The following is a 20,430-nucleotide window of genomic DNA, read 5'->3' as shown; positions in this document are numbered from 1 at the left end:
TTATATTTATGTGAGGTTGTGGGTATCATCATCATCCTCATTTTAGATTTATAAAGTATAGTCAAACCTAAACCGAAAAAACAAAATAAAACAAAACACCTTTCTAGGTGGTGCGCAGGCGTACTCCAACATGCAGCATGGGGAACCATGGGGGGGGGGGGGGGGGAGGATCCTCATCTCCCCTTGTTACCACTACTAGATGCATCCTTCTAGTATAACTTCCTAATGGACCCAGGGGCTATAATTGGTCCATGGGCCCTTAGAAGCAAATTCAAGTTGAGAGAAAAGAGATGATAGAGAGAAGAAGAGAGGAAAGTGAAGGAGGGTGCACTCTGACCCTGGAGAAATGTACTCCAGAGCCAATCCCATCTCATTATATAGCCGCGAGGTATTTAATCCAGGGGTCCCATATTTTGGCAAACAAAGATACCTTATCATTTAGAATTGCAGAGAGGCGTTCATTCACAATTATAGTTTAGATTTTAGCAGCTGAAAAGGGATCGTAGGGGACTTCCAAGATTTGGCAATAGATATTCTTGCTGCTACAAATATGAAGGTAATGAGTCTCTTCAGGTGTTTTAATGTCGCCTCCACTGGGCGTCCCAGCAGTGCATGTAGAGGTGATTTAGTGATATTCACTTAGGTCAATGACTATATGAAATTGTATGTTTGTATCCAGAACCTTCACACTTTTGGGCACATTCACCATGTGTGGAACATGGTGCCGTCTATGGTAAATCCACTGAAGTACTGTGGGGAGGCTCCCGGGACAAAGGCTGCTATCCTCGCTGGGACCATATACCACCGTCATTATATTGAGGCCTACATTTATTAACCATATCAGGTGGTAATTCGTGCAGTCCCCATCCCCATGGTCTTTCTTCAGTTTTGGTATAACATGAATAAAGGCGTTATTTTCGTGTGGTGGTAAAAAGGGAGCCCTTTCTTAATAAGTTGTAAAAAGAGCACATATGGGGTCAGAATCTCTGCGTATTTGTGATAGTGTCCAGAGAATCCATCCGGGCCTGGCATTTCTGATGTCCTGAAAGTAGTGCTGGAGAGCCGTTTCAACTTCTTTGGCAATAATAGAGTAATTTAGTATGGACTAGTTTAATCGCCAAGACGATGGTTGTGGTTTAGACCATAGGTTCCCTAATTTAACTTTGATAGAAGAATGGTCAGACTATGCCATAGGGAGTATTTTAGCTAACGACATATACGAAAGCAGAAGGGAAAATGTGAATAAGCGATCGATCCGGGAATATGTTTTGTGCATGTGGGAGTAAAATGTGTAGTCCCTAGTGATGGGATGGGCATCTCTCCATATATTGATAAATTCGTAGCTGTGTAAATTATAGGCGTACTATAACCCCACTCTGTTTTGGGGTGTATTTTAGGACTGTCTTCCTAGGGTTAGAGTTATCTAAGATTTGGTCTAGGGAAGTATTGCTATCCCCGCCCCCCCCCCAAAATGACATGTCCCATCACATGGGGCATAATCACTGTTAGCATTGAGCGAAGGAAGTGTATTTGACCTGTGTTGGGAGTGTAATAGGAGAGTAAGGTGATTACATTTTCATGACTTTTCCCTGTTGCCATGGTATAGTGGCCTTGTTTATCCTTTATAATTTTAGTGGGCGTGAAAGGAATACTACTCCCCATTTTTTTTCCAGTCCATTTGACTGCAAGTTACCCTACGGCAGGGGTGCCCAACCTTTTGAAGAGCGAGGGCCACCTAAGTCACTCGGTAACCGGTCAATGAGCAGAGCGGGTGCATGGCAGCCCACTCTACTCTATAGAGCCCACTCTACTTTTTTTTGCGGATCGGATTGGAGGTAGGCATTTGTAAATGGACACAAATCCATTTACATCTTCTACTCCTTAGCCCTTGTACACACGGTCGGACATTCCGACAACCAAATCCGTCGGATTTTGTCCAATGGATTTTGTCCGAAACTGTTGCATACACACGGTCGGACAAAGTTGTCGGAAAATCCGATCGTTTAGAATGTGGTGACGTTATTTCGTTACGACGGGACTACGTTCAGGCTAGTAGCCAATAGCTTTGGTCTAAGAATTTGATCTGAGCATGTGTGGCACTTTGTCCTGACCTGATGAAGTCACGTGACGGTGACGAATACGCGTCGGAAAGAGAGAGAGACACCGGAAGTGACGCTGGAACGCACCGCTTGTTTTTATCTGTACACCGCTGTATATGAGTGCTCCACAATGTGAGTCCCCTGCTGTTAGCATCTAATAAAATCATTTTTATTTGAATTACTACACTATGGAGCACTATTCTTATGTCTTGTGAGGTATACCCATCTTAAGGTACCAGAGCTGAGGACGATAGGACATACACACCTATATTCTAATAAGGCTGTAACCTCACAGCCGTGAGGTAAGGGCACATCCACCCACTTACTGGACAGAGAGAAGAAACAATCACTGCACTCTTGTGTTTGCATGACTTATGACAGCACCAACACTTGAGTTCGAAACAAAGCTGAAGAATTTGCACGCTTATTTTAATTTCAAGGACTGAATAATATATAACACTAGCACTTTATTTAATTTTGCTGCTTGTAGTGTTTGCACAAATGTATGCACTGGTTTATTTGCTGCTAGCATTATTTGCACAATAGAATGCACTATATAAAATATTAGTCTATGTTTTATTGTACTGCTATCATTTTTTCTTATTTGATATATTTAGAGTGGTTTTTATTTGCACAATCACTTGGCACGTTGTACTGCATTTTTTTGCACATTTACCATCGCTGCTATTGGAGTATTTGTGTATATATTTTTATTGTCCAGATACTATTACATGGTTGCCATTTTAATATATACTTATTTATATAGCACATTGTGTTCACTGTGGAACATATATGATAAAATGTGACTTTCTGACACTAAGTAAGCAAGTCCTTATCCATTTATATAGTTATTTTTACTACTTCTCGTCTATAGTTCTAATATCTAATCTCTCTGTTCACTTTCTCTTTCTTTTTCTCTTACTTTCTCACTCTTTTTCTCCTTACACTGCGCGACACTATCATCTATAACTAGTAAGTTTTAAAAAATGTTTAAAATTGTGTAGCACCTTCTACCAGTAGGTAACATGCTGCTGGGGAGGAGAAGTCGGCTGGGTGAAGTGAGGAATGGAGTGCTAGACAGCCGCAAGAGGGCACCCCCATCGGGGGGGGGGGGGGGGGTGTACTAGGGATTATGATATTTATAGTGTATGAATTATTTTTGAAGAATAAGGATATCGCTAAGTTGTAGCTAGAATGCGATGTGAGAAACCCACGATCCGCACATGTTTCCCCCACAGGATTAAAATTACACTGACCTTGTGACCTGTAGCAGGTATCAGTACAGTCTTAACCACACCACAAATGCAGGTCGCAAACGCAGTGCACTTGCCTGCACCAAATAGCATGGTACAAAACGGCAATTTGATCCGGTTGCAGTGAGTTCCCAAAATTGCTACATGCAAAGTGAATGGGTTCAAATCACACCACATTGAATCGCATGTGAATTGTACCGGAATGCGGTGAACATTCCTGTGCGATTCATATCCGATTCAGTGTGAACCTAGTCTTAGCCCTGGTTCATGCCAGCGTGGCTTTGAAATCACGCTACTTCAGCGCAATTCTGTGCGATTTGCACCTCAGATTTCATTGCGGCTTTGTTTAACAGAAGTCTATGCAAGTTGCAATGAAATTTAAAAAAGTAGTGCAGGAACCTTTTTTCAAAGTCGCTGAAACATGAGTAACAGCAATTTGAACTGTTCCATTGCTGGCAATGGGCGGCGATCTGTCACGTGATTTGGAACTCTCAAATCACATAACAAATCACACCGCTATAAACGAGGGCTAACTGTCACTCACCTTGAAATGATTGAATTTTTCCTGTAAAATTGTTATACTTGGTTAGAATGAAAACGTACCCCCCTGGAGTTCCTCCTCCACGTTCTCTCTGCTTTTCACCAGATCCTGCAACTCTTTTTGCATTTCTTCATGAGCTGTACACAGAAAAAAAAAAAAATTATGACCACCCACACAGGACAGGTACCACTGTACATGAACATGAACAATATGTCAAATCTACATCAATAACTACTTTAAAGCGGAGTTCCACCCAAAAGTGGAAGCTCCGCTTATCTGCTTCCTCCCCTCTTCCGGTGCCACATATGGCACCTTTCAGGGGGGAATGGGTACCTGCTTTTGACAGGTACTCTTCCCCACTTTCGTAAAACTCCGTTGTGGTGAGTTCCGTGGAAGTTCGGCTCCCCCTCCTCCTTTCCCTGCCACCATGCCAGTTAGAAAGTGCAGAACGGTTTGCGCATGCGCAGTAGGGAACCGGCTGTGAAGCGGAAAGGCTTTACTGACGGTTTACCTTACCACGAATGGCGGATGCAGCACCTGAGAGCTTATCTGAAAATCAGCTTGGGTGCTGACCTCGCAAGCTCCCTGGACAGGCAAGTGTCCTAATTAGGGATGAGCCGAACACCCCCCAGTTCGGTTTCGCACCAGAACCTGCGAACGGACTGAAAATTTGCGCAAACTTTAGAACCCCGTTAAAGTCTATGGGACTCGAACGTTCGATATCAAAAATGATAATTTTAAAGGGTAATGTGCAAGTTATTGTCCTAAAAAGGGTTTGGGGACCCGGGTCCTGCCCCAGGGGACATGTATCAGTGCAAAAAAAAGTTTTAAAAACTGACTTTTTTTGGGAGCAGTGATTTTAATGATGCTTAAAGTGAAAAAAAAAAGTGAAATATTCCTTTAAATATCGTACCTGGGGGTGTCTATAGTATGCCTGTAAAGTGGCACGTTTCCCATGCTTAGAACAGTCCCTGCACAAAATTACATTTTTAAAGGAATAAAAGACATTTAAAACTGCTTGCGGCTTTAATGTAATGTCTGGTTCCAGCAATATGGGTGAAAATCAGTGAGACAAACGGCATGGGTACCCCCCCCAGTCCATTACCAGACCCTTTGGGTCTTGTATGGATATTAAGGGGAACCGCGCACCCAAATTTTTTTTTTGAAAAACAGGAGTGCTTTATTGCAAAAATAGCATATCAGAATACAAAACAACATAAGGCATAGGAACAACTCAATCGTACCGACAAGCAATTACAGATTAGTATGGTAGTTCAGAGTGTCATACAATAAAAGAAGGATATTCGGATACCCTTACAATGGGGCCCTGAGCATATCATTCATCAATATACATAACACAGAAGCTATACCCCGCGCACCCAAATTTAAAAAAAAGAAAAGGCGTGGGCTCCCCAGGCCCTATATACTCTGAACAGCAGTATACAGGCGGTGCAACTCTGCAGAAATTTGGGCCTAAGGTGTTGGTGTTGCCACAACACTGTAAGCCCTCCAAGTTACTCTTGGTGGGCGCTGGAACGCCCTGCTGTGAACTATTATATCAAGTATTGTAATTAAATGCCATTGTTGATCAGTGGTAGAAAAATTGGGCCTTTGGTGGTGGTGGTGCTTGTGCCACAACACTGTAAGTCCTCACAATTACTCTTGGTGGGCGCTGGAACAGGCCCTGCTGTGAAATATTATATCAAGAATTGTAATTTCATGCACCTATTGAACAGGGGTAGAAAAATTGGTCCTTTGGTGGTGGTGGTGGTATTGCCACAACACTGTAAGCCCTCACAGTTATTCTTGGTGGGCGCAGGAATGGGCCCTGCTGTAAAATATTAGATCAAGAATTGTAATTACATGTCCCTGTTGAACAGGGGCATAAAAATTGGGCCTACGGCACTAGTGCCACAACACTGCAACACCTCACAGAAACTCTAGTTGGAGTGCAGGAATGAGCCCTGCTGCAATGTATTGCATCAAAAATTGTAATTACACGCACCTGTTTAACAGGGGCTGAAAAATTGGGCCTAAGGCACTGGTGCTGGTGCCACAATACTGCAACCCCTCACAGATACTCTAGTTGGAGCTCAGGAATGAGCTCTGCTGCAAAGTATTGCATCAAAAATTGTAATTACACGCACCTGTTTAACAGAGGCTGAAAAATTGGGCCTAAGGCACTGGTGCTGGTGCCACAATACTGCAACCTCTCTAGTTGGAGCGCAGTAATGAGCCCTGCTGCAAAGTATTGCATCAAAAATTGTAATTACATGCCCCTGTTAAACAGGGGCTGAAAAATTGGGCCTTTGGTGGTGTTGGTATTGCCACAACACTGTAAGCCCTCACATTTACTCTTGGTGGGCGCAGGAATGGGCCCTGCTGTGAAATATTAGATCAATAATTTAATTACATGTCCCTGTTGAACAGGGGCATAAAAACTGGGCCTTAGGCACTGGTGCCACAACACTGCAACACCTCACAGAAACTCTAGTTGGAGCGCAGGAATGAACCCTGCTGCAAAGTATTGCATCAAAAATTTAATTACACGCCCCTGTTAAACAAGGGCTGAAAATTGGGCCTTAGGCACTGGTGCTGGTGCCACAACACTGCAACCCCTCACAGATACTCTAGTTGGAGCACAGGAATGAGACTGCAAAGTATTGCATCAAAAATTGTAATTACACGCCCCTGTTAAACAGGGGCTGAAAAATTGGGCCTTAGCCACTAGTGGCGGTGCCCAGAACCAAAAATGTTCTTACAAGCTATCAGCATGATCATTGAGGAGGAAGAGGATAGTCACTCAGCATCAGCATGGGCAGTCTTGAAGGGATCTGACATTTAAAAAAAAATTCTTCGGTTACATCAGCATCAGGTTCTTGGTAGCTGGTGGTGATCCAAGACTGACTCATCTTTATGAAGGTCAGTCGATCAACTGAGTCGGTGGACAGGCGCATCCTGTGATCGGTTACCAAGCCTCCAGCAGCACTGAATGTGCATTCCGAAAGAACGCTGGATGCAGGACAGGCCAGTAGCTCAATTGCATACTGTGCAAGCCCTGGCCATTGAACCATGCTCAAGACCCAGTAACCCAGAGGATTTTCGGTGGGAAAGGTGTCCAAGTCTGATCTTGCCCCTAGGTATTCCTGCACCATGTAAATTGGACGCTGGCGATGGTTGCTGGAACCAATCATACCTTGGGGCTGCAGACTAAAAATTGTCTGAACGCATCGGTCAGACGGCCACCTTCTCCGCCACTTCTGTGACTGACCGAAGCCTTAGCAACGCGTTGTCCAGGACCAGGAATTTGTAACCGCCCAGTCTCTGGGAACGCATTGCACAGACCTTTCTGCAAGGCCCCCCAAAGGTGTTTCAACCTCTGCTCCCTCTGCGACGGCAAGATAAGGTCTGCAAGATAATGCTGTCGGAATACTGCCTTGTGGCCCAGTTTACGAAGGGAGGGGATCATGCTCTGCTTCAGTATGTTACAGTACATGTTGGCATTCATGGTTCCCTCAATGAACTGTAGCTCCCCAGTGCCGACAGCACTCATGCAGCCCCAGACCATGACACTCCCACCACCATGCTTGACTGTAGGCAAGACACACTTGTACTTGTACCCATGAAAATGAAAAAAGACAGCACTCATAATGCCACATCCGTAAATTTAAGGGGGAAAAAAGGGTACTATAAAAGTAAACAAAGGTCTGACTTTTCAGGCAAGGAAACAATAAAGAAGTAACAAAAATAATAATATTTATTGAAAAAAGTACATAGTATTACAGTATTCAAAAATTAAAAATCATTTGAGAATGACACGATTTGTACAATGAGCCCTTGTACGTATATGCGTTTCGCTGTGAGGCTTCTTCAGGACAATCAAGGTTCAGAGATATAACAAAGAAAAAATGGGGGGAGGAGAGCAATCCTCACTATTTTTAGGTGGGCTAGGCCTCATGTACAAATATCCAGTGGTTAGAGGGTTACCAGAGATGTGGAATATTTCCAACAAATAGTAGATAAATAAATGTTGCAGTGACAGGGGCAGGTGTGCATCTCATAATAGATAAATAGTACTTCAATATCTAAGGTCCACAAAGGAAAATGCCATTGAAGTTCAACAAGGCTAGCGGCATTTAATATATCCCAGCTAGCAGAGAATGCCTTGAGTGGAAACATACGGATCCTGAGATGAAATAGTATGCCCCTGGGAGACCCTCTTTTTTCTTTGTTATATCTCTGAACCTCGATCGTCCTGAAGAAGCCTCATGTTGAAACGCGTAGATGTACAAGGGCTCATTGTACAAATTGTGTCATTCTCATATGATTTTTCATTTTTTAATACTGTAATCATACTATGTACTTCTTTCACTAAATATTATTATTTTTGTTACTTCTTTATTGTTTCCTTGCCTGAAAAGTCCAACCTTTGGTTACTTTTATAGTACCCTTTTCCCCCCTTGTCTTTGTACTCCTCACCTGGTTGCTGCCACACATGCATGACACCATCAGAACCAAATATGTTTATCTTGGTCTCATCAGACCACAGGACACGGTTCCAGTAATTCCTTAGTCTGATTGTCTGCGGGCTTTCTGACTGTTTGCGGGCTTTCTTGTGCATTCTTGGACATTTCCACTTGCTCACTTTTGTTGCCAGCAGTTTAGACATTAATTGAGTTATTTTGAAGGGATATCAAATTCACACTGTTATACAAGCTGTACACTGACTACTTCACATTGTAACAATGTGTCATTTCTTCAGTGTTGTCACATGAAAAGATATAATAAAATATTTACAAAAATGTGAGGGGTGTACTGACTTTTGTGAGATACTGTGTATATATACTGTGTATACAGCAAAATATAATCCTTGAAACATAATTGCACAGGTGAAAAGGGCCAAGCAATTGTCTCTTTTTCCTAAGCTGATGATAGTTATACAGTACACGGTACAGCCCATCAATTACTTTAATTGACTGTGCATTATATTGTGACTCCCCAGCTGTAAGTCTAAGCCCCTGTACACACGGTCGGAGATTCCGACAACCAAATGCGTTGGAGTAATTCCGACGGATTAATTCCTGAAGAGGTCCGGAAGTGATGTTGCATACACACGGTCGGACTAAGAAAATCCGATTGTACATAACGTGATGACATTATTTCATTACGATGGGACTACGTTCAGGCTAGTAGTCAATAGCTTTGGTCTAGGAATTTGATCTGAGCATGCGTGGCACTTTGTCCGTCGGAGTAGGCTACACATGATCGGAGTATGTCCGATCGAAGCATTTTGACGGAAAATTTTCCCGGCAAGTTGGAAAAGTTGGTCCGTCGGATATTCCGACGGAAACAGTCCGATGCAGACCACACACAGTCGGAATATCCGACAAAACGGTCCAATAGGACACATTCCGTCGGAATCTCAGACGGTGTGTACAAGGGCTAAGGCTGGCCATAGATGGAGGGATTTTCTTTCCTGTAACCATGAGTTGCAGGAAAGAAAATCGCTCCCGCGGAGCCATTGTATTCTCCCGGTGGGGAAAGCCGCCCTAACTGGGAGAATACAGTGATGACTGCTAGTGGCTATAACAACCGATTGATCAACTTGGGTACATTCAGCCTACCCATACATGTCTTGAATCTCGGCCAGTCAAGATTCAGATTGTCTATGACTGGCTTAACCAAAGCAGGATAGCCATACAGGATACAGGTTAGCACTATGGCTTTGCAGCACCAAAGTCCTTGGTTCAATTTCTACAATGACGTTTGTATGCTCTGCCCATGTTTGTGTGTGTCACCATCCCACCCCAATCAACCTTAAAACATACATTGGGTTTACAGAATCATAACCAAACTGGCACTATTGTCCACTTCCCTTCTCTCTATCTCAACAGCACAGTCTGGACAGGTACCTACCCACAGTCCAATTACCTTTCAAAGTTATGTTAATCTTTGTCAGTAGATCTTCCACCTTTGGATCCACGTTCTTGGCTGTAAAACAAGAACCAATTTTGAGACACAGAATGTCATGCAGTACAGACAGGAGGATGGAGCAGAAGGCGCATAGTGATGACCTCATTGTAAACGGTGGCCAGGGGATGCCTGTGACAGTTTGGTCACAGCATAGAACAGCAACACCAGCTTATGCATTTATGTGGCAACGTGGTGGTAAAGTGTATCACCCTACTTCCATATACACTATATTGCCAAAAGTATTGTGACACCTGCCTTCACACGCACATGAACTTATTGTCATCCCAATCTTAGTCCGTAGGGTTCAATATTGAGTCGTTGCACCCTTTGCAGCTACAACAGCTTCAACTGGGAAAGCTGTCCATGAGGTTAAGGTGTGTCTATGGGAATGTTTGGCCATTCTTCTAGAAACGCATTTGTGAGGTCAGACACTGATGTGGACGAGAAGGCCTGGCTCGCAGTCTCCATTCTAGTTCATCCCAAAGATGTTCTATCGGGTTGCGGTCAGGACTCTATGCAGGCCAGTCAAATTCCTCTACCCCAAACTTGCTCATCCATGTCTTTATGGACTTTGGTTTGTGCACTGGTGCGCAGTCATGTTGGAACAGGAAGAGGCCGTCCCCAAACTGTTCCCACAAAGTTGGGAGCGTGAAATTGTCCAAAATGTCTTAGTATGCTGATGCCTTAAGAGTTCCCTTCACTGGAACTAACAGGTCAAGCCCAACCCTTGAAAAACAACCCCCCACCATAATCCTCTCTCCACCAAATTATTTGGGCCAGTGCACAAAGCAAGGTCCATAAAGACATGGATGAGCGAGTTCGGAGTTTGAAGAACTTAACCGGCCTATACAGAGTCCTGACCTCAACCAATAGAACACCTTTGGGATGAATTTGAGAGGAGACTGGGAGCCAGCCCTTCTCATTCATATCAGTGCCTGACCTGACAAATGTGCTTCTGGAATAATGGTTAAACGTTCTCATAGACACCCTCCTGAACCTTGTGGACGGCCTTCCCAGAAGAGCTGAAGTTGTTATTGCTGCAAAGGGTGAGCCAACTCAATATTGAACCCTACGGACTAATGCTGCGTACACACGATCAGACATTCCGACCACAAAATCCTGGGATTTTTTTCCAACGGATGTTGGCTCAAGCTTGTCTTGCATACACACTTCGCACAAATGTTGTCAATAATTCCGATCGTCAAAATGGCCTTTTCGGCAATTTGCCGAAAGAAAAAAAAGGCAGATAACGGAGACGAAAAAGGGGCTCCGCCCCCCCCGCCCCTGGTGCCACCCATTACGGGGGTGTCGTACAGCGCAGAAGAGAGAGGAGAGCCACCGCCGTCAGGTTTATCAGAGCCCCGGGAACATCACAGCTTTCATTTCAATAGCTGTGTGTGTTCCCCGTTGCGTGCCATCACAGCTTTTGTACTTTTGTGAGTCGGAATTGTGTACACACGCTCGGAATTCCCGACAACAAGTCTTGTTGACAGCAAATTTGAGAACCTGCTCTCAAACATTTGTTGGTGGAAATTTTCAGACAACAAATGTTCTATGGAGCATATACACGGTCGGACATTCCGACAACAAGCTCACATCCAACATTTGTTGTTGTAAAATCCTATCGTGTGTACAGGGCATAAGTGGAATGCCTGCTCACCTCCAGAATCAGACCCCACTACAGAGTCTCATTCGCCTCTCCAACACTCCTCCAGAGAGCGCCTCAATACCATTCAATACCATTCCTCCTCCTGGTTCCAATTCAGGTGTTCATAATATCCCTTTATACTCATCCATGAGAACATGTCATCAGACAAAAAGGGGAGAACTATTGTGCTCTCTATTTTTAAACTTTTATTCTCTTTAAAACAGGGATAATACACAGTAACAAGAATGACAACAACAGGCATTCAATATTCTCAGATCACTGCTGATGCTCAGATAATTATTGTATGACGTCACAGGCTGGGCTCCTCCCACCCAAATGCATTACGTCCTCCTATTGGGCTTCTTTAGTAGGCAGGGAGCTGACATTCTACTTGCCCTTATATAACAAATAATCTCCACGGTAACGTTAGCGTTGTTAAGAGATCTGTAAGTGCAATGTTCTACAAATGTGTGCTCCTATTGGCAGGGGCAGCGCCATCATAAGGCAGCCAAGGCGGTTACCTGAGGGTGTCAGGAGAGGGGGGCGCGCCAAAGTCAGGGGTTTCCTAAAAAGTGCTAATGCAGGTGCCGGCCCTCCTCTCATCTTTATCCAGCCCAGTAAACTGACACAGGTAGGCGGCGCAGCACAGGGCTGTTAACTTCAGCTGCTGCCTCCAGGCTCCACTGACTTCCACGGCTGCAGCTGCTCTCCCGAGTCCCGTCCCCGCCTATTCCACTACTCTTCCTTTGTCAGGAGTCAGCGAGTAAGGAGACCAGATCTTTGTATGTCAGGAATCAGCGGGTAAGGAGACCAGATCTTTGTATGTCAGTAATCAGCGAGTAAGGAGACCAGATCTTTGTATGTCAGGAATCAGCGGGTAAGGAGACCAGATCTTGGTATGTCAGGAATCAGCGGGTAAGAGACCAGATCTTTGTATGTCAGGAGTCAGCGGGTAAGGAGACCAGATCTTTGTATGTCAGGAATCAGCGGGTAAGGAGACCAGATCTTGGTATGTCAGGAATCAGCGGGTAAGGAGACCAGATCTTTGTATGTCAGGAATCAGCGGGTAAGGAGACCAGATCTTTGTATGTCAGGAATCAGCGGGTAAGGAGACCAGATCTTTGTATGTCAGGAATCAGCGGGTAAGGAGACCAGATCTTTGTATGTCAGGAATCAGCGGGTAAGGAGACCAGATCTTTGTATGTCAGGAATCAGCGGGTAAGGAGACCAGATCTTTGTATGTCAGGAATCAGCGGGTAAGGAGACCAGATCTTTGTATGTCAGGAATCAGCGGGTAAGGAGATCAGATCTTGGTATGTCAGGAATCAGCGGGTAAGGAGACCAGATCTTTGTATGTCAGGAATCAGCGGGTAAGGAGACCAGATCTTTGTATGTCAGGAATCAGCGGGTAAGGAGACCAGATCTTTGTATGTCAGTAATCAGCGAGTAAGGAGACCAGATCTTTGTATGTCAGGAATCAGCGGGTAAGGAGACCAGATCTTTGTATGTCAGGAATCAGCGGGTAAGGAGACCAGATCTTTGTATGTCAGGAGTCAGCGGGTAAGGAGACCAGATCTTTGTATGTCAGGAATCAGCGGGTAAGGAGACCAGATCTTTGTATGTCAGGAATCAGCGGGTAAGGAGACCAGATCTTTGTATGTCAGGAATCAGCGGGTAAGGAGACCAGATCTTTGTATGTCAGTAATCAGCGAGTAAGGAGACCAGATCTTTGTATGTCAGGAATCAGCGGGTAAGGAGACCAGATCTTTGTATGTCAGGAATCAGCGGGTAAGGAGACCAGATCTTTGTATGTCAGGAGTCAGCGGGTAAGGAGACCAGATCTTTGTATGTCGGGAATCAGCGGGTAAGGAGACCAGATCTTTGTATGTCAGGAGTCAGCGGGTAAGGAGACCAGATCTTTGTATGTCAGGAATCAGCGGGTAAGGAGACCAGATCTTTGTATGTCAGGAATCAGCGGGTAAGGAGACCAGATCTTTGTATGTCAGGAATCAGCGGGTAAGGAGACCAGATCTTTGTATGTCAGGAGTCAGCGGGTAAGGAGACCAGATCTTTGTATGTCAGGAGTCAGCGGGTAAGGAGACCAGATTTTTGTATGTCAGGAGTCAGCGGGTAAGGAGACCAGATCTTTGTATGTCAGGAGTCAGCGGGTAAGGAGACCAGATCTTTATATGTCAGGAATCAGCGGGTAAGGAGACCAGATCTTTGTATGTCAGGAATCAGCGGGTAAGGAGACCAGATTTTTGTATGTCAGGAGTCAGCGGGTAAGGAGACCAGATCTTTGTATGTCAGGAGTCAGCGGGTAAGGAGACCAGATCTTTATATGTCAGGAATCAGCGGGTAAGGAGACCAGATCTTTGTATGTCAGGAATCAGCGGGTAAGGAGACCAGATCTTTGTATGTCAGGAATCAGCGGGTAAGGAGACCAGATCTTTGTATGTCAGGAATCAGCGGGTAAGGAGACCAGATCTTGGTATGTCAGGAGTCAGCGGGTAAGGAGACCAGATCTTTGTATGTCAGGAATCAGCGGGTAAGGAAACCAGATCTTGGTATGTCAGGAATCAGCGGGTAAGGAGACCAGATCTTTGTATGTCAGGAATCAGCGGGTAAGGAGACCAGATCTTTGTATGTCAGGAATCAGCGGGTAAGGAGACCAGATCTTGGTATGTCAGGAATCAGCGGGTAAGGAGACCAGATCTTGGTATGTCAGGAATCAGCGGGTAAGGAGACCAGATCTTTGTATGTCAGGAATCAGCGGGTAAGGAGACCAGATCTTTGTATGTCAGGAATCAGCAGGTAAACAGACCAGATCTTGGTATGTCAGGAATCAGCGGGTAAGGAGACCAGATCTTTGTATGTCAGGAATCAGCGGGTAAGGAGACCAGATCTTTGTATGTCAGGAATCAGCGGGTAAGGAGATCAGATCTTGGTATGTCAGGAATCAGCGGGTAAGGAGACCAGATCTTTGTATGTCAGGAATCAGCGGGTAAGGAGACCAGATCTTTGTATGTCAGGAATCAGCGGGTAAGGAGACCAGATCTTTGTATGTCAGTAATCAGCGAGTAAGGAGACCAGATCTTTGTATGTCAGGAATCAGCGGGTAAGGAGACCAGATCTTGGTATGTCAGGAATCAGCGGGTAAGAGACCAGATCTTTGTATGTCAGGAGTCAGCGGGTAAGGAGACCAGATCTTTGTATGTCAGGAATCAGCGGGTAAGGAGACCAGATCTTGGTATGTCAGGAATCAGCGGGTAAGGAGACCAGATCTTTGTATGTCAGGAATCAGCGGGTAAGGAGACCAGATCTTTGTATGTCAGGAATCAGCGGGTAAGGAGACCAGATCTTGGTATGTCAGGAATCAGCGGGTAAGGAGACCAGATCTTTGTATGTCAGGAATCAGCGGGTAAGGAGACCAGATCTTTGTATGTCAGGAATCAGCGGGTAAGGAGACCAGATCTTTGTATGTCAGGAATCAGCGGGTAAGGAGACCAGATCTTTGTATGTCAGGAATCAGCGGGTAAGGAGACCAGATCTTTGTATGTCAGGAATCAGCGGGTAAGGAGATCAGATCTTGGTATGTCAGGAATCAGCGGGTAAGGAGACCAGATCTTTGTATGTCAGGAATCAGCGGGTAAGGAGACCAGATCTTTGTATGTCAGGAATCAGCGGGTAAGGAGACCAGATCTTTGTATGTCAGTAATCAGCGAGTAAGGAGACCAGATCTTTGTATGTCAGGAATCAGCGGGTAAGGAGACCAGATCTTTGTATGTCAGGAATCAGCGGGTAAGGAGACCAGATCTTTGTATGTCAGGAGTCAGCGGGTAAGGAGACCAGATCTTTGTATGTCAGGAATCAGCGGGTAAGGAGACCAGATCTTTGTATGTCAGGAATCAGCGGGTAAGGAGACCAGATCTTTGTATGTCAGGAATCAGCGGGTAAGGAGACCAGATCTTTGTATGTCAGTAATCAGCGAGTAAGGAGACCAGATCTTTGTATGTCAGGAATCAGCGGGTAAGGAGACCAGATCTTTGTATGTCAGGAATCAGCGGGTAAGGAGACCAGATCTTTGTATGTCAGGAGTCAGCGGGTAAGGAGACCAGATCTTTGTATGTCGGGAATCAGCGGGTAAGGAGACCAGATCTTTGTATGTCAGGAGTCAGCGGGTAAGGAGACCAGATCTTTGTATGTCAGGAATCAGCGGGTAAGGAGACCAGATCTTTGTATGTCAGGAATCAGCGGGTAAGGAGACCAGATCTTTGTATGTCAGGAATCAGCGGGTAAGGAGACCAGATCTTTGTATGTCAGGAGTCAGCGGGTAAGGAGACCAGATCTTTGTATGTCAGGAGTCAGCGGGTAAGGAGACCAGATTTTTGTATGTCAGGAGTCAGCGGGTAAGGAGACCAGATCTTTGTATGTCAGGAGTCAGCGGGTAAGGAGACCAGATCTTTATATGTCAGGAATCAGCGGGTAAGGAGACCAGATCTTTGTATGTCAGGAATCAGCGGGTAAGGAGACCAGATTTTTGTATGTCAGGAGTCAGCGGGTAAGGAGACCAGATCTTTGTATGTCAGGAGTCAGCGGGTAAGGAGACCAGATCTTTATATGTCAGGAATCAGCGGGTAAGGAGACCAGATCTTTGTATGTCAGGAATCAGCGGGTAAGGAGACCAGATCTTTGTATGTCAGGAATCAGCGGGTAAGGAGACCAGATCTTTGTATGTCAGGAATCAGCGGGTAAGGAGACCAGATCTTGGTATGTCAGGAGTCAGCGGGTAAGGAGACCAGATCTTTGTATGTCAGGAATCAGCGGGTAAGGAAACCAGATCTTGGTATGTCAGGAATCAGCGGGTAAGGAGACCAGATCTTTGTATGTCAGGAATCAGCGGGTAAGGAGACCAGATCTTTGTATGTCAGGAATCAGCGGGTAAGGAGACCAGATCTTGGTATGTCAGGAATCAGCGGGTAAGGAGACCAGATCTTGGTATGTCAGGAATCAGCGGGTAAGGAGACCAGATCTTTGTATGTCAGGAATCAGCGGGTAAGGAGACCAGATCTTTGTATGTCAGGAATCAGCAGGTAAACAGACCAGATCTTGGTATGTCAGGAATCAGCGGGTAAGGAGACCAGATCTTTGTATGTCAGGAATCAGCAGGTAAACAGACCAGATCTTGGTATGTCAGGAATCAACGGGTAAGGAGACCAGATCTTTGTATGTCAGGAATCAGCGGGTAAGGAGACCAGATCTTTGTATGTCAGGAATCAGCGGGTAAGGAGACCAGATCTTTGTATGTCAGTAATCAGCGAGTAAGGAGACCAGATCTTTGTATGTCAGGAATCAGCGGGTAAGGAGACCAGATCTTTGTATGTCAGTAATCAGCGAGTAAGGAGACCAGATCTTTGTATGTCAGGAATCAGCGGGTAAGGAGACCAGATCTTTGTATGTCAGGAGTCAGCGGGTAAGGAGACCAGATCTTTGTATGTCAGGAATCAGCGGGTAAGGAGACCAGATCTTTGTATGTCAGGAATCAGCGGGTAAGGAGACCAGATCTTTGTATGTCAGGAATCTGCGGGTAAGGAGACCAGATCTTTGTATGTCAGGAATCAGCGGGTAAGGAGACCAGATCTTTGTATGTCAGGAATCAGCGGGTAAGGAGACCAGATCTTTGTATGTCAGGAATCAGCGGGTAAGGAGACCAGATCTTTGTATGTCAGGAATCAGCGGGTAAGGAGACCAGATCTTTGTATGTCAGGAATCAGCGGGTAAGGAGACCAGATCTTTGTATGTCAGGAATCAGCGGGTAAGGAGACCAGATCTTTGTATGTCAGGAATCAGCGGGTAAGGAGACCAGATCTTTGTATGTCAGGAGTCAGCGGGTAAGGAGACCAGATCTTTGTATGTCAGGAGTCAGCGGGTAAGGAGACCAGATCTTTGTATGTCAGGAATCAGCGGGTAAGGAGACCAGATCTTTGTATGTCAGGAATCAGCGGGTAAGGAGACCAGATCTTTGTATGTCAGGAGTCAGCGGGTAAGGAGACCAGATCTTTGTATGTCAGGAGTCAGCGGGTAAGGAGACCAGATCTTGGTATGTCAGGAGTCAGCGGGTAAGGAGACCAGATCTTTGTATGTCAGGAATCAGCGGGTAAGGAAACCAGATCTTGGTATGTCAGGAATCAGCGGGTAAGGAGACCAGATCTTTGTATGTCAGGAGTCAGCGGGTAAGGAGACCAGATTTTTGTATGTCAGGAGTCAGCGGGTAAGGAGACCAGATCTTTGTATGTCAGGAGTCAGCGGGTAAGGAGACCAGATCTTTATATGTCAGGAATCAGCGGGTAAGGAGACCAGATCTTGGTATGTCAGGAATCAGCGGGTAAGGAGACCAGATTTTTGTATGTCAGGAGTCAGCGGGTAAGGAGACCAGATCTTTGTATGTCAGGAGTCAGCGGGTAAGGAGACCAGATCTTTATATGTCAGGAATCAGCGGGTAAGGAGACCAGATCTTTGTATGTCAGGAATCAGCGGGTAAGGAGACCAGATCTTTGTATGTCAGGAATCAGCGGGTAAGGAGACCAGATCTTTGTATGTCAGGAATCAGCGGGTAAGGAGACCAGATCTTGGTATGTCAGGAGTCAGCGGGTAAGGAGACCAGATCTTTGTATGTCAGGAATCAGCGGGTAAGGAGACCAGATCTTGGTATGTCAGGAATCAGCGGGTAAGGAGACCAGATCTTTGTATGTCAGGAATCAGCGGGTAAGGAGACCAGATCTTTGTATGTCAGGAATCAGCGGGTAAGGAGACCAGATCTTGGTATGTCAGGAATCAGCGGGTAAGGAGACCAGATCTTGGTATGTCAGGAATCAGCGGGTAAGGAGACCAGATCTTGGTATGTCAGGAATCAGCACGTAAACAGACCAGATCTTGGTATGTCAGGAATCAGCGGTTAAGGAGACCAGATCTTTGTATGTCAGGAATCAGCGGGTAAGGAGACCAGATCTTTGTATGTCAGGAATCAGCGGGTAAGGAGACCAGATCTTTGTATGTCAGGAATCAGCGGGTAAGGAGACCAGATCTTTGTATGTCAGGAATCAGCGGGTAAGGAGACCAGATCTTTGTATGTCAGGAATCAGCGGGTAAGGAGACCAGATCTTTGTATGTCAGGAGTCAGCGGGTAAGGAGACCAGATCTTTGTATGTCAGGAATCAGCGGGTAAGGAGACCAGATCTTTGTATGTCAGGAATCAGCGGGTAAGGAGACCAGATCTTGGTATGTCAGGAATCAGCGGGTAAGGAGACCAGATCTTTGTATGTCAGGAATCAGTGGGTAAGAAGACCAGATCTTGGTATGTCAGGAATCAGCGGGTAAGGAGACCAGATCTTTGTATGTCAGGAATCAGCGGGTAAGGAGACCAGATCTTTGTATGTCAGGAATCAGCGGGTAAGGAGACCAGATCTTTGTATGTCAGGAATCAGTGGGTAAGGAGACCAGATCTTTGTATGTCAGGAATCAGCGGGTAAGGAGACCAGATCTTTGTATGTCAGGAGTCAGCGGGTAAGGAGACCAGATCTTTGTATGTCAGGAGTCAGCGGGTAAGGAGACCAGATCTTGGTATGTCAGGAATCAGCGGGTAAGGAGACCAGATCTTTGTATGTCAGGAATCAGCGGGTAAGGAGACCAGATCTTTGTATGTCAGGAATCAGCGGGTAAGGAGACCAGATCTTTGTATGTCAGGAATCAGCGGGTAAGGAGACCAGATCTTTGTATGTCAGGAATCAGCGGGTAAGGAGACCAGATCTTTGTATGTCAGGAATCAGCGGGTAAGGAGACCAGATATTTGTATGTCAGGAATCAGCGGGTAAGGAGACCAGATCTTTGTATGTCAGGAATCAGCGGGTAAGGAGACCAGATCTTGGTATGTCAGGAATCAGCAGGTAAACAGACCAGATCTTGGTATGTCAGGAATCAGCGGGTAAGGAGACCAGATCTTTGTATGTCATTAATCAGCGAGTAAGGAGACCAGATCTTTGTATGTCAGGAATCAGCGGGTAAGGAGACCAGATCTTTGTATGTCAGGAATCAGCGGGTAAGGAGACCAGATCTTGGTAGCTACACGTGAAAAGTGAGACCAAACAATGTGGATATCCGTAACCACTTTCCGCCCGCCATATAGCAATATGACATGCGCAAAGTGGTTAAGTTATATACTGGGCGTCATATGATGTCCAGCAGGATAAGCTGCTAGGGCGGCATTTGATGGTGTGTTGTGTCAGGCTGCGTACACACGCGGGGACTGTTCGCTCAACTTTGTCCGTCAAACAGTTTCAGCAAACAGTCCGCTCAAAATTAGCATGGACGGACATGGCCACACACGACGAACGAACAGTTTGCTGAAACCGTGCGCGATGACGTGAACGGCACGTACGACGGGACGGAAAATACAACGTCCTATACACTGCATTATAACTTTCGGCGTGTAAATCCTTTCTGAGCATGCGCGGAACTTAGTTTGACGAACAAGCCTACACACGAGGGGACTGTTCGCTGAAACAAAGTTTCAGCGGACAGTTTTTCGGAATTTCCGAAAAACCTTGTTCAGCGGACTGTTCGCTGAAACTGTCCGCTGAAAGCCCACACACGAGCGGACTGTCTGCCGAAACACTGTTCAGCGGACAAAGTTGGGCGAACAGTCCCCGCGTGTGTACGCGGCCTCACTCTGACACACCGCAACTCCGATCCTGGTAAAGAGCCTCAGAGGTAGGCTCTTTACCAGGTGATCAGTTGTGACCAATCACAGCTGATCGCAGTGTAAACAGGTTGAGCCGTATATCGTCTTTTCCTCCACTCGCACTGACAGGCGTGAGTAGAGGAGAGCCGAACGGCTGCTCTCCTGACGGGGGGGGGTGT

The 20,430-nt window shown here is 45.7% G+C and overlaps 1 protein-coding gene across 1 annotated transcript in view; it reads right to left on the bottom strand.

Moving 5' to 3' along the window:
* Nucleotides 1–20,430, bottom strand: part of LOC143986492 (synaptonemal complex central element protein 1-like) — a 63,969-nt gene that overhangs the window by 41,240 nt on the left and 2,299 nt on the right. The window contains exons 3-4 of the mRNA XM_077484833.1: nucleotides 9,825–9,884; nucleotides 3,956–4,030 (exon numbers count right to left, since the gene is read on the bottom strand). Coding sequence (XP_077340959.1) covers nucleotides 3,956–4,030; nucleotides 9,825–9,884 — 135 coding nt within the window. The remainder of the gene's footprint in view (nucleotides 1–3,955; nucleotides 4,031–9,824; nucleotides 9,885–20,430) is intronic.

The sequence above is a fragment of the Lithobates pipiens genome, unplaced genomic scaffold (assembly GCF_037356315.1).
Source record: "Lithobates pipiens isolate NorthernLeopardFrog02 unplaced genomic scaffold, aLitPip1_a1.2 Scaffold_166, whole genome shotgun sequence".
Taxonomy (NCBI): Eukaryota; Metazoa; Chordata; class Amphibia; order Anura; family Ranidae; genus Lithobates; species Lithobates pipiens.
This window is presented reverse-complemented; position numbering and strand designations above follow the sequence as displayed.